This window comes from Coccinella septempunctata, chromosome 7 (assembly GCF_907165205.1).
Source record: "Coccinella septempunctata chromosome 7, icCocSept1.1, whole genome shotgun sequence".
NCBI lineage: Eukaryota > Metazoa > Arthropoda > Insecta > Coleoptera > Coccinellidae > Coccinella > Coccinella septempunctata.
The window spans coordinates 25,685,949-25,700,289 of record NC_058195.1 but is presented as its reverse complement, the minus strand read 5'-3'; the positions used below and the strand labels follow the sequence as shown (position 1 = coordinate 25,700,289).

At 37.5% G+C, this 14,341-nt stretch overlaps 1 protein-coding gene across 1 annotated transcript; it reads left to right on the top strand.

Moving 5' to 3' along the window:
- Positions 1 to 1,622, top strand: LOC123317664. Its single transcript, XM_044904269.1, has 4 exons — positions 1 to 678; positions 866 to 989; positions 1,114 to 1,395; positions 1,508 to 1,622. The coding sequence occupies exons 1-4, from the start codon at positions 615 to 617 to the stop codon at positions 1,620 to 1,622; spliced, it is 585 nt and encodes a 194-aa protein (XP_044760204.1). The 5' UTR covers positions 1 to 614.
- The last annotated feature ends 12,719 nt before the right edge of the window (positions 1,623 to 14,341 follow it).

The window sequence follows — 14,341 nt, the reverse complement described above, 5'->3', positions numbered from 1 at the left end:
ACCCAAAGATATTACACACCAAGATAGAGCATAGTGAGAGAGAAAACGTCCTCGAAATAAGATAGCTATATGTTTATATTCTGATCAAAACCAAAACAATAAACCACATACAGCGATTGGTTGAAAAGACTCGTGTTTTCCGAAGTTATCCGAAGTGATGATCAAAACCAAAACAATAAACCACATACAACGATTGGTTGAAAGAATCGTGTTTTCCGAAGCTATCCGAATGATGCTGAATTGTCAAGCAGCGTTGGCAATATTTTTGGAAAAGTATATAATCCCAGGTTTTCGCTTCCGTTCGAGAGGAAATATGACATAATTATTTCAATGTAAAATGTATCGGCTATTGAATAAATGATAATACTGACAATACTAATGCTTGATGAATTCAGGATATGTTCTAAGCCAAGTTACATAATGAAATTATGTTCATAAATTTAATATAAAAAAATAAGGAGATGACGAAGAAAGAAGTTTGGCAACGTTGTTTATTCAACAACCCACTTCGAATGGCCACATGTTTACATATTCTCGAATCTTGAATGATACAAACGTTATTGTTGGACGATTTACGTGAAAACGGTGTTAGACAATAACTAGAAACTGCAAAAATGGTGAATCGCTGTGTGGTGTGCAAAAAAATCAGCAGTAAAAGCAATGGAAATCCATGCACCGGTAAGTAAACAACAACAAACGATATTTTTCCATAGGCGTAACTTGGGATACCTAGCTTTTTTCATTAGTCTCGTACTAATTTCGTATTGTTTAATTCATCACTAAAGAATTTTTCCTCTCATTAGAATGCCTATTGATAGTGCTCGACAGAAATTATGGATGGACCAGTTAAAACTGAAAATTTCAGAATCTTCCAAATGGGTATATGTTTGCTCTGACCATTTCTGTGACGAAGATTTCATCCTTAAATTTGGAAAAAAATGTTTGAAAACGGAAGCTATTCCATCCAGGATTTCATTGCCTGATCCTTGGTGAGTATTCTGAATATTTTGAATGTATCGAGTGAAATCAATCATTTAAATAATGTTACTATAATAAATCAAGGGATTACACAATTCTTATTGAAGAATCCTAATTTTTTATATTTTATTTCAGTTCAAGTAACACATTAGCGGCTTCAGACGAAAGGTATATGACCCAGGACCCATCAGATGTTGGTAAAGTTGGGGAGTCCTCAAAATTGATTGGTTCTGAATTATCAGAAACTTCAGATTTGTCTGCTACCGCAAGTGCTTCAGATTTATCTGCCACATTGACTGCTTCCGATTTATCTGCTACAGACATGTCTGTTGCTTTGGCCGCTTCAGATTTATCAGGCAAAGTGGATTCCTTAGAAGTATTTGATACTGAAAAATTTGCAGCACCACATACAAAAACGTGAGTGTATTGAATATTATTTTGAATGCATCAGGTGAAAACAATCATTTAAAAAGTGTTTGTCTTGCGATCATTTCCAACCATAATTTATGTTGATATGTTTTCATTTCAGTTCATGTTGCACATCGACTGCTTCAGATGGAAGGAGTGTGACCCAGACTCTCTCAGATATTGGTAGAGTAGAGGAATTTCCAAAACTGAGTGGTCTGAAGTATCTAAAACTTTAACAGCTTCAGATTTGTCTGCTACATGCAATGATTGCACCAGTCTGTTGATACCCCTCATCAAAGAAACTACGTTTATTTCCTTTATTTTCAAATTTGATAGTATCTGTCCATTGTCATGTTGTCACACTTTCAGAATCCTATTGTTTCGTTTATATATTCTATTTTCCAGATCTATATGTACTAAAAATGATGGATAATTTTTATCTTGTAATAGTGTGGTACTCACCACATTTTCAATTGTGCAAAATGGTTGAAAACAAAATAATACTTGATTCAAGTTCAGCAATGAATTCAGTAATCTAATAAAAGAATTATGCTTCCTAATTAGTCCCTCTTATTATAAATGTTGCATATAAATGTTGAGCTACAGGATTATTGTGATATGTTTTTATAAAGGAATTTTTTGTCAGTATTAAGTTTTCAATCATTTAATAAGAACATTCAATCATTTAAATTTTAAGTATAATTTTGATAGACGCATTAACTATTTTGAGAATTGTCTGAGTCTTGTTATCAATTTATGTCATTGTACTGTAATGTTTTTCTGGATGAAGTTGTATAATAATAATTAAGAATTGTTCTTATAAGATTTTGTTCATTTTTTCTATAGGAATATTTCTTCTATTCCTGTTCGACTACAAAAGCAAATTTTAATGAATTATTGCAATTAATTTCTAAATAAAATGTAGAAAATGAAATTTAAGGCTATATCACATATTATTTTCTACTGAAATACTAGCTATCAACATGAACGAATCTGTATTTTTGGAATTATTGAAAAAATAAATTTTTCCTCACATCAGTGGTTTACAATTTTTTTTTTGAAATCTAAATTTATCAAAAAATTTCCCTTGACACAGTAAACGAACGGCCTAGTGCAAAACCTGAAATAACTTGATGTATGGGCAATGTTATGGATCATACTAAACAAATATTTATTTTTTGGAAGAAACCAATCTTAGTCAGGAAGTTTTTTCACGGAATATGAAGTTTGGATAGTCGACAATCATATGTGTGAATATTTCGTTTTGACTCTCGTTAAAACTTCGGAGATATATCGGCAAAACTTCGTGCTTCAGATTGGTAACCCGAATTGATATCCCAGGGTTGAATAGGAGCGGTCTGCAAGCAGTAAAAGAAATTTTTTTACGGAATATCATAACCATTTGTGCTAAAATTTCTTCTAAAACTTCGGAGTTATATCGAAAACAATTCGTGCCTCAGGTCATTTCAGTTCAATTTAACGAGAAATTATTTCAAACAATTTTATTTTCCAAACGAATTGATGTAATTATCAAATTCATATACACCCATCATTACTATTCTTCACACCGCTATAATAAAAGATATTACATATTATTATTCACAACTTTTCAACTACGCCACTGGTTTCTGTTTACTATTGCCGCGTTTGTTTGTAAACATTCAGTGTTTACTTTGCGGACAAAACATTCCATGCATTCAGTATAGGGATGCTCTATCTTGGTGTGTAATATCTTTGCAATTACCACAGATTCAATCAAAACCAGATTACTAGACATGCAGATAGATGGAGGTAACAGTGGCAAGAATGGTGCGTTCGCAGCGAACAGGAACACCAGATCACGTTACAGAAAACCATGGAAAGATGGCGCTAGCAAAGCAAGAGAGAATTCTGCAACCAGTGCAACCGATAAAACGTCAAATTCAAACCGACAGGCAAGTCAAAACAAAAAGGACCTTAATAATATTATTTGTTTCAAGTGCAAGAAAAGCGGACATTATATGTCTAAATGTCCAAACAAATCTGGATCTGAAGGAGGTTTTAGTGCTGTATTCACAACCGGTAATTTCAAAGAGACAGATTGGTACGTGGATAGTGGAGCCAGTGTTCACTTAACAGCATCTAAACAATGGTTAATGAACACAAGAAATCCTGACTTATCAGAGATAGTTGTTGCGAACAAATCCACAGTTAAGGTTGACTGTGCAGGTGATGTCGAGATCAGAACAGTAACTGACAAAAACCATCGCATAATTTTAGAAAATGTTCAATATGTTCCAGGATTGACAACAAATTTACTTTCTGTTTGTCAGCTAATCAAAAATGGAAATAAGGTATCATTCAGTGAAAATGGTTGTGACATTTACAATCGCCATAATATTTTAGTGGCAACTGCTAGCTTGTGCAACAATGTGTACAAATTGAACGTGCATGAAAAGAAGCCAGTGTGCTATCAAGCAGTTAGCAAGAATACTTGGCATCAACGTTTGGGCCACATCAACGATTTATATTTGAAGAAAACATCGAAGATGGTAGATGGCCTTGTGTACCAAGAGAAAAACATTGGAAATTGCGAGGTATGCTGCAAGGGTAAACAAGCTCGTTTACCATTTCCAAAGGAAGGCAGTCGAGCAGAAAAACTTCTGGAAATAATCCACAGTGACATATGCGGTCCAATGGAAGTCACATCATTAGGTGGAGCTAAATATTTCATCACTTTCACTGACGATTACAGCCGTATGTGTTTTGTATTCTTCTTAAAAGCCAAAGATGAAGCATATGATAAATTCTTAGAATTTAAAAACCTAGCTGAGAATCAACTTGACACTAAAATTAAAGTTCTGAGGAGTGATAATGGAGGAGAATTTTGCAATCGAGAATTCAACATGTTTTTAAAGAAAGCTGGAATTGTACACCAAACATCGAACAGCCACACACCTCAGCAAAACGGGATGGCTGAACGAATAAATCGAACTAGAGTGAACTTAGCAACGGTTTTCCAGCCACGGTTTCTGACGTACGGTGCTTCGATGGCGCGAGGCGGAGTCGACCGTGCGCGGCGTTGCCAAACTGCACAGAAGGAAGTGAACGATTCATTCGCTTGTATTTCGATATTATTTCATTGGAATGAGAGGAATAATGAAATTTACTCATTATTTCAATACAACCTATGTCTCCTGGCATTTGATTCTAAATAATTATTGCCTGTTCATTGATATCCGTACTATATAAGTGAAAAAATTATATCTCCGAAAATACTTCGTGTTCGTTGATGATTTTTTCGCTTAAATATGCGTAATTGAATGCTTTATCAAATTCAATCGTCAAATGAATTTGGGACGCCGTCAGGACTTGACAGAATAGGATTTTTGAGCCAGCAACGGTTTTCCGTTTCCGTAAAAACTCTATATATCCGAAAATACTTCGTGTTCGTTGATGATTTTTTCACTAAAATGTGTGTAATTGAATGCTTTATCAAATTCAATTCTCAAATGAATTTGGGACATTTTAGTGAAAAAATCATCAACGAACACGAAGTATTTTCGGATATATAGAGTTTTTACGGAAACGGAAAACCGTTGCTGGCTCAAAAATCCCAATTCCTCAAGTCCTGACGGCGTCCCAAATTCATTTGACGATTGAATTCGATAAACCATTCAATTACACACATTTTAGCGAAAAAATCATCAACGAACACGAAGTATTTTCGGATATATAGAGTTTTTACGGAAACGGAAAACCGTTGCTGGCTCAAAAATCCCAATTCCTCAAGTCCTGACGGCGTCCCAAATTCATTTGACGATTGAATTTGATAAACCATTCAATTACACACATTTTAGCGAAAAAATCATCAACGAACACGAAGTATTTTCGGAGATATAGAGTTTTTACGAAAACGGAAAACCGTTGCTGGCTCAAAAATCCCAATTCCTCAAGTCCTGACGGCGTCCCAAATTCATTTGACGATTGAATTCGATAAACCATTCAATTACACACATTTTAGCGAAAAAATCATCAACGAACACGAAGTATTTTCGGATATATAGAGTTTTTACGGAAACGGAAAACCGTTGCTGGCTCAAAAATCCCAATTCCTCAAGTCCTGACGGCGTCCCAAATTCATTTGACGATTGAATTCGATAAACCATTCAATTACACACATTTTAGCGAAAAAATCATCAACGAACACGAAGTATTTTCGGATATATAGAGTTTTTACGGAAACGGAAAACCGTTGCTGGCTCAAAAATCCCAATTCCTCAAGTCCTGACGGCGTCCCAAATTCATTTGACGATTGAATTTGATAAACCATTCAATTACACACATTTTAGCGAAAAAATCATCAACGAACACGAAGTATTTTCGGAGATATAGAGTTTTTACGAAAACGGAAAACCGTTGCTGGCTCAAAAATCCCAATTCCTCAAGTCCTGACGGCGTCCCAAATTCATTTGACGATTGAAGTTGATAAAGCATTCAATTACGCATATTTTAGCGAAAAAATCATCAACGAACACGAAGTATTTTCGGAGATATAGAGTTTTTACGAAAACGGAAAACCGTTGCTGGCTCAAAAATCCCAATTCCTCAAGTCCTGACGGCGTCCCAAATTCATTTGAGTATTGAAGTTGATAAAGCATTCAATTACGCATATTTTAGCGAAAAAATCATCAACGAACACGAAGTATTTTCGGAGATATAGAGTTTTTACGAAAACGGAAAACCGTTGCTGGCTCAAAAATCCTATTCTGTCAAGTCCTGACGGCGTCCCAAATTCATTTGACGATTGAAGTTGATAAAGCATTCAATTACGCATATTTTAGCGAAAAAATCATCAACGAACACGAAGTATTTTCGGAGATATAGAGTTTTTACGAAAACGGAAAACCGTTGCTGGCTCAAAAATCCTATTCTGTCAAGTCCTGACGGCGTCCCAAATTCATTTGACGATTGAAGTTGATAAAGCATTCAATTACGCATATTTTAGCGAAAAAATCATCAACGAACACGAAGTATTTTCGGAGATATAGAGTTTTTACGAAAACGGAAAACCGTTGCTGGCTCAAAAATCCTATTCTGTCAAGTCCTGACGGCGTCCCAAATTCATTTGAGCATTGAATTTGATAAAGCATTCAATTACACACATTTTAGCGAAAAAATCATCAACGAACACGAAGTATTTTCGGAGATATAGAGTTTTTACGAAAACGGAAAACCGTTGCTGGCTCAAAAATCCTATTCTGTCAAGTCCTGACGGCGTCCCAAATTCATTTGACGATTGAAGTTGATAAAGCATTCAATTACGCATATTTTAGCGAAAAAATCATCAACGAACACGAAGTATTTTCGGAGATATAGAGTTTTTACGAAAACGGAAAACCGTTGCTGGCTCAAAAATCCTATTCTGTCAAGTCCTGACGGCGTCCCAAATTCATTTGACGATTGAATTCGATAAACCATTCAATTACACACATTTTAGCGAAAAAATCATCAACGAACACGAAGTATTTTCGGAGATATAGAGTTTTTACGGAAACGGAAAACTGTTGCTGGCTCAAAAATCCCAATTCCTCAAGTCCTGACGGCGTCCCAAATTCATTTGACGATTGAAGTTGATAAAGCATTCAATTACACACATTTTAGCGAAAAAATCATCAACGAACACGAAATATTTTCGGAGATATAGAGTTTTTACGAAAACGGAAAACCGTTGCTGGCTCAAAAATCCTATTCTGTCAAGTCCTGACGGCGTCCCAAATTCATTTGACGATTGAATTTGATAAAGCATTCAATTACACACATTTTAGCGAAAAAATCATCAACGAACACGAAGTATTTTCGGAGATATAGAGTTTTTACGAAAACGGAAAACCGTTGCTGGCTCAAAAATCCCAATTCCTCAAGTCCTGACGGCGTCCCAAATTCATTTGACGATTGAAGTTGATAAAGCATTCAATTACGCATATTTAAGCGAAAAAATCATCAACGAACACGAAGTATTTTCGGAGATATAGAGTTTTTACGAAAACGGAAAACCGTTGCTGGCTCAAAAATCCCAATTCCTCAAGTCCTGACGGCGTCCCAAATTCATTTGAGTATTGAAGTTGATAAAGCATTCAATTACGCATATTTTTGCGAAAAAATCATCAACGAACACGAAGTATTTTCGGAGATATAGAGTTTTTACGAAAACGGAAAACCGTTGCTGGCTCAAAAATCCCAATTCCTCAAGTCCTGACGGCGTCCCAAATTCATTTGAGTATTGAAGTTGATAAAGCATTCAATTACGCATATTTTAGCGAAAAAATCATCAACGAACACGAAGTATTTTCGGAGATATAGAGTTTTTACGAAAACGGAAAACCGTTGCTGGCTCAAAAATCCTATTCTGTCAAGTCCTGACGGCGTCCCAAATTCATTTGACGATTGAAGTTGATAAAGCATTCAATTACGCATATTTTAGCGAAAAAATCATCAACGAACACGAAGTATTTTCGGAGATATAGAGTTTTTACGAAAACGGAAAACCGTTGCTGGCTCAAAAATCCTATTCTGTCAAGTCCTGACGGCGTCCCAAATTCATTTGACGATTGAAGTTGATAAAGCATTCAATTACGCATATTTTAGCGAAAAAATCATCAACGAACACGAAGTATTTTCGGAGATATAGAGTTTTTACGAAAACGGAAAACCGTTGCTGGCTCAAAAATCCTATTCTGTCAAGTCCTGACGGCGTCCCAAATTCATTTGACGATTGAAGTTGATAAAGCATTCAATTACGCATATTTTAGCGAAAAAATCATCAACGAACACGAAGTATTTTCGGAGATATAGAGTTTTTACGAAAACGGAAAACCGTTGCTGGCTCAAAAATCCTATTCTGTCAAGTCCTGACGGCGTCCCAAATTCATTTGACGATTGAAGTTGATAAAGCATTCAATTACGCATATTTTAGCGAAAAAATCATCAACGAACACGAAGTATTTTCGGAGATATAGAGTTTTTACGAAAACGGAAAACCGTTGCTGGCTCAAAAATCCCAATTCCTCAAGTCCTGACGGCGTCCCAAATTCATTTGACGATTGAAGTTGATAAAGCATTCAATTACGCATATTTAAGCGAAAAAATCATCAACGAACACGAAGTATTTTCGGAGATATAGAGTTTTTACGAAAACGGAAAACCGTTGCTGGCTCAAAAATCCCAATTCCTCAAGTCCTGACGGCGTCCCAAATTCATTTGAGTATTGAAGTTGATAAAGCATTCAATTACGCATATTTTAGCGAAAAAATCATCAACGAACACGAAGTATTTTCGGAGATATAGAGTTTTTACGAAAACGGAAAACCGTTGCTGGCTCAAAAATCCTATTCTGTCAAGTCCTGACGGCGTCCCAAATTCATTTGACGATTGAAGTTGATAAAGCATTCAATTACGCATATTTTAGCGAAAAAATCATCAACGAACACGAAGTATTTTCGGAGATATAGAGTTTTTACGAAAACGGAAAACCGTTGCTGGCTCAAAAATCCTATTCTGTCAAGTCCTGACGGCGTCCCAAATTCATTTGACGATTGAAGTTGATAAAGCATTCAATTACGCATATTTTAGCGAAAAAATCATCAACGAACACGAAGTATTTTCGGAGATATAGAGTTTTTACGAAAACGGAAAACCGTTGCTGGCTCAAAAATCCCAATTCCTCAAGTCCTGACGGCGTCCCAAATTCATTTGAGAATTGAAGTTGATGAAGCATTCAATTACGCATATTTTAGCGAAAAAATCATCAACGAACACGAAGTATTTTCGGAGATATAATTTTTTCACTTATATAGTACGGATATCAATGAACAGGCAATAATTATTTAGAATCAAATGCCAGGAGACATAGGTTGTATTGAAATAATGTGTAAATTTCATTATTCCTCTCATTCCAATGAAATAATATCGAAATACAAGCGAATGAATCGTTCACTTCCTTCTGTGCAGTTTGGCAACGCCGCGCACGGTCGACTCCGCATCGCGCCATCGAAGCACCGTACGTCAGAAACCGTGGCTGGAAAACCGTTGCTAAGTTCACTCTAGTATAAATCGAACACTGGTCGAGAAGGCAAGGTGCTTACTGTTTGAGGAAGGACTGAGTAAGTCTTTATGGGCTGAAGCTTGCAAAACAGCGTGTTATTTGAGGAATCGTTCAGCATGCTCGAAGACAGAGAAGACACCATACGAAATGTGGACTGGTAGAAAACCCGATGTCAGTCACCTTCGTGTATATGGAAGTACAGTCATGGTGCATGTGCCAAAGGCCAACAGAAAGAAGTGGGATCAAAAATCAACAAAACATATTCTAGTGGGCTATGATGAAACTACAAAGGGCTATAGGTGCTTCAACCCTAGTACGAAGAGTGTTATCACAAGTCGTGATGTGACGATTTTTGAAAAACCACCTGTAGTATCTCTTACTGAAAATCCAGAGGAAGATCTGGATTCAGTGGGGGATGAAAGTGAACCATTGTCTTTAAGTTCTGATGAATTAATCAATAATGAGTTTTCAGATAATGACTACGTTCCAGATATTCAAATTAGTCCACCGAATACGACACAGGTTCCAAGGCGGTCGCAAAGGAATGCTAAGAACAAGGCATTTGATGATTATGTTACCTACTTAATTGGTGCCCCTTCACCGAACACGCAGCAGGTCCCAAAGTCGGTGGCGGAGGCACTCTCCAGTGCAGACCGGCAGGAGTGGAAGCGTGCCATGGAGGAGGAAATTGAGTCCTTCTACGAGAATGAAACATGGGAACTTGTAGATCCACCTGAGGCGGCCACCATAGTTCAGTGTAAGTGGGTTTTCAAAGTGAAGTGCGGGAGTGAAAATGAAAACAAGTATAGAGCGCGTCTTGTAGCTAAAGGTTACACTCAAAGAGAAGGTATTGACTATAGTGAAACCTTTGCTCCGGTAGTGAGACATTCCACTCTGAGACTATTGATAGGATTAGCTGTAAAATTAGATTTAAGGATTCTGCATTTAGACGTAAAAACCGCATTTCTGAATGGGATTTTGAGGGAAAATGTTTTTATGCATCAACCCGAGGGCTTTGTTTCTGATCAAAGCAAAAACAAAGTTTTCAAGTTAAAAAAGGCTGTGTACGGCTTGAAGCAGTCAAGTCGGGCATGGAATGAGAGAGTTGATGAAGTGTTATCAGATATAGGCTATAAAAAATCTAAGTTTGAGCCGTGTTTGTACGTTAAAAATAATCAAGGCAAATTATCGATTGTTGCTCTTTATGTTGATGATTTTTTTGTTTTTTCGGCAGACACGAAAGAGACAAAATTTTTGGAAAGTCATTTAAGCTCTAAATTTAAAATAAAAAATCTTGGAGAAGCCAAACACTGCTTGGGCTTGAGAATAAATCGAGATAAAAGTAGCATAACTATTGATCAGGAGCAATATATAAATGATCTATTGATTAAGTTTAATATGATTGACTGTAAAACTGCATGTACCCCTTTAGAAGTCAATGTTAAACTCAATGTTATTGACGGGGAAGAAACTTGTAGTCCAGAAATTCCCTATCAGGAACTTATAGGAAGCCTCATGTATTTGGCATTGATGACACGACCTGATATTGCACATGCAGTGAGCTCATTAAGTCAATACAATAATTGTTACACAAGACTGCACTGGCAGTATGCAAAACGTGTCTTGAGGTATTTAAAGGGAACGAAGAATTATTCCATGAAATTTTGTAATGATAACTCTAGTATAGTTGGCTTTGCTGATGCTGATTGGGGATCAGACAGGCTAGATAGAAAATCTTTTTCGGGATATGTTTTTAAGTTTTGTGGTGGATCTATATCGTGGAAAAGTTGTAAACAGCGGACAGTTGCTTTGTCGACAACCGAAGCTGAGTATATGGCTTTAAGTGATGCGGCAAAGGAAGCTATTTATCTGAGAAATCTTTTATTTGAACTCACTGGAATATTGAATTGTATTGAGATTTATAATGATAATCAGAGTGCCCAAAAGTTGGCAAACAATCCAGTTTTCCATGACAGATCGAAGCACATAGATATCAGATACCATTTTTTGAGAGATGCAGTTTTGGAAAATAAAATCAGTTTGAAATATTTGTCCACTGAAGAAATGGTGGCTGATATATTAACTAAGCCATTGCAAAATGTAAAAAACACTAAGTTTCTGGGTTATTTAGGCTTAAGTACTTAAGTTAGTAGCGAAGATGTGAACTTTCGTTGAGTGGGGGTGTTGTAAATGTACACCGAAAGCTCAATCAACTATTCTATGCGTGACATGCGCGGCATGCTGCTTTAGATTCGTGTGTCTGTGCTCCTCATTCTGTAAGTAGTACTAGTTCAGCTTAACTCGTTGTAGTATTCGTCGTTGTGTTGTGTTCACAGTCAACAGTTTCTTTTTCCTATCGAATAAACGATTATAAACTTTAGAAGTGTATTATTAAAGACAATAAACAACAGGTCTTTATATCTTTCAGCTTCCACTGTCTTCTGGTTTGTTCCTCGAGATCTCTGTATTTTGAAATTTTTTCAGTGTGTCTATCTAGAAGATTGTTATTATTTGGAATTGCCACGTCGATGAATAGTGCTGTGTCGTCATCCTTATTGAGCAATACGAGGTCTGGTCTATTGTGGGTTATTTTCCGGTTGTGAGAGCAGTGCGATCCCAGTAGAGCTTGTGATGTTCGTTTTCCAGCACAGCATCCGGATGGTAATTGTTATAAGGAACCTTTTTCGAACTTAGAAGTTGGTGTTTTAGTGCCAGTTCTTGGTGAAGAATCTTGGCAACAGCATCATGTCTATTTTTGTACTCTGTGCCCGCGAACTTCTGACAACCCCCGGTGATGTGCTGGATAGTTTCTCGTGTCGCACAGCCATAACGACAGCTATCGTCCGCCACTGAGGCATCCTTGGCGATGTATTTCATGTAATTTCTTGTTGGAATCACCTGATCCTGGATGGCGAGCATGAAGCCCTCTGTGTCAGGAAACAACCTTCCGGAAGTCAACCAGTAGTTCGACGCAGATATGTCGACGTAATCATGGTCTCATTCTGGTGCCTCCCATGCAAAGGTTTGCCAATCAGTTTCTGCATTTTACTTTCTGCAGAGTGTGCGACGGTTTCCAAGTGATCCTGGTGTAGCTTTAACGGTGTAGAAGTATCAGCAACACAGACTACTCGATGGAGTTCTGACGAAGCTGCCTTGCTCAAGAAATATTTTCGAAGTCCTTCAATTTCCTGGGACATACGGTTGGACAAATCAACAATTCCTCTACCCCCAAGATGTCGTGGCAGCTCTGTCCGTTCTATTGAGCTTTTGGGGTGATGTTTATTGTGTTTAGTCAGCATCGTCCTTATTTTTCTCTGTAAAGCTGCTAAATCGGTGGTCGTCCAAGAGATAATACCAAATAAATAGCTCAGCGCCGAGCAAGCGTAGGTGTTAATCGCTTTTATCAGATTCTTGCTGTTAAGACCAGTTCTCATTATCCTCCTCAATCTTCGGGCGAACTCCTCCGTTAATTCTTTCTTCATCTGGCTCTGATTGATTTTTCTTGTCTGTTTTATGCCTAGATACTTGTATGTGTCTCCTTCCTTCTTCCTTTAATGCTTCAATTTCTGCACCTTAATTGAGTTTGAACGTACCATCTTCTATTTTCCCTCTCGTTATGTTTAGCAGTCGACATTTTTCTAGTCCAAACTTCATTTTGATGTCTTCCGAGAATCCTTCCACCATTTTCAGCATCAGTTGCATTTGTTTTTTGGTAGATGCGGAGAGTTTCAAATCGTCCATGTAAAGGAGATGATTTAGTTTCATCACAGTGCTAGTGCTGCTCTTGATGGAAAATCCGTAGTCCGTAGAATTCAATCTATGAGACAAGGGATTCAGGGCCATGCAGAACCACAGAGGGCTCAGCGAGTCTCCTTGGAAAATTTCGCGTCTTAATGGAATAGGTCCTGTTGTAATGGAGCAATCTGCTGCTTTCATTTGAAGACTAGTACGCCAGGTTGACATGGCGTTTTTCAGGAACTTAACAATATTGGGATCCACCTTGTAAATCTTCAAGATCGTCAAGAGCCATTCGTGAGGTATAGAATCGAATGCTTTTTTGTAGTCTGTGTATGGAGCGTAAAGATTCCTTCGCTTAGAGAACGCTTGATTGCAGATAACTGAATCTATTATTAGTTGTTCTTTGCACCCTCGGCTGTCTTTGGTGCATGGCGATGATGTTATTCCTTTCGCAATGGTTGTGAATTCGGTTTGAAATACACGATGTGATTAATTTGTGCATCGTTGGAAGACATGTGATTGGTCGGTACTTGGATGGGTCTTCTGTATTCCTTTGGTCTTTAGGTAACAGGTATGTTGGCCATGTGTAAGGAATACTGGCATTCTTTCGGGATTTTCAATGACATCATTTATTGCGGAGGTAATTTTTGCTTCAGAGTGTCGAGGCAATGGTGAGCTGTAGCATTCTCCGTCTCTTTCGTTCTGTGTGTGTCCTGTTTCTATCCATGATCTCTTTGGCAGCTTTCACAACCTTTCTTCCTCGATTCCCGTTCAAGTACTCCGTCAGTCGTCCAATGTCTCTTCTTAGCCTTTCTGTTTTGTGTTGAAGACGTTTCTGCCATGCTGGCGCGTGTAATTTGTGTAATTTTGGACCATCGTTGTTCGTTCGGCGAATTTTTGCCACTATGGTTTTCGCTGTCGTTAGCGCTGCACAGTGAAAAACTAGATGCAGATATTCCATTGAACTTCCGTTCTGTAGGTATTCAGGTAAAACGTCCTTATTCAAGATGTCGATTATAAGTGACAGTTTCTTGGATGTATTGAGTCGTGGAGGTGCTACTCGATGAAGAGGATCTGTTCCTTCCGGTTCGGCAAAGTATCTCCTCATGTCAGAGTCAACTTGTCGGTGTATTA

What these genes read in the sequence shown, in the direction of transcription:
- LOC123317664 (XM_044904269.1), top strand. Translation starts at nt 615, where the DNA reads ATGGTGAATCGCTGTGTGGTGTGCAAAAAAATCAGCAGTAAAAGCAAT. An exon ending in CAATGGAAATCCATGCACCG is followed by an intron (nt 679 to 865) that starts GTAAGTAAACAA and finishes TGAAAATTTCAG; the next exon opens with AATCTTCCAAATGGGTATAT. An exon ending in GCAGCACCACATACAAAAAC is followed by an intron (nt 1,396 to 1,507) that starts GTGAGTGTATTG and finishes TTTTCATTTCAG; the next exon opens with TTCATGTTGCACATCGACTG.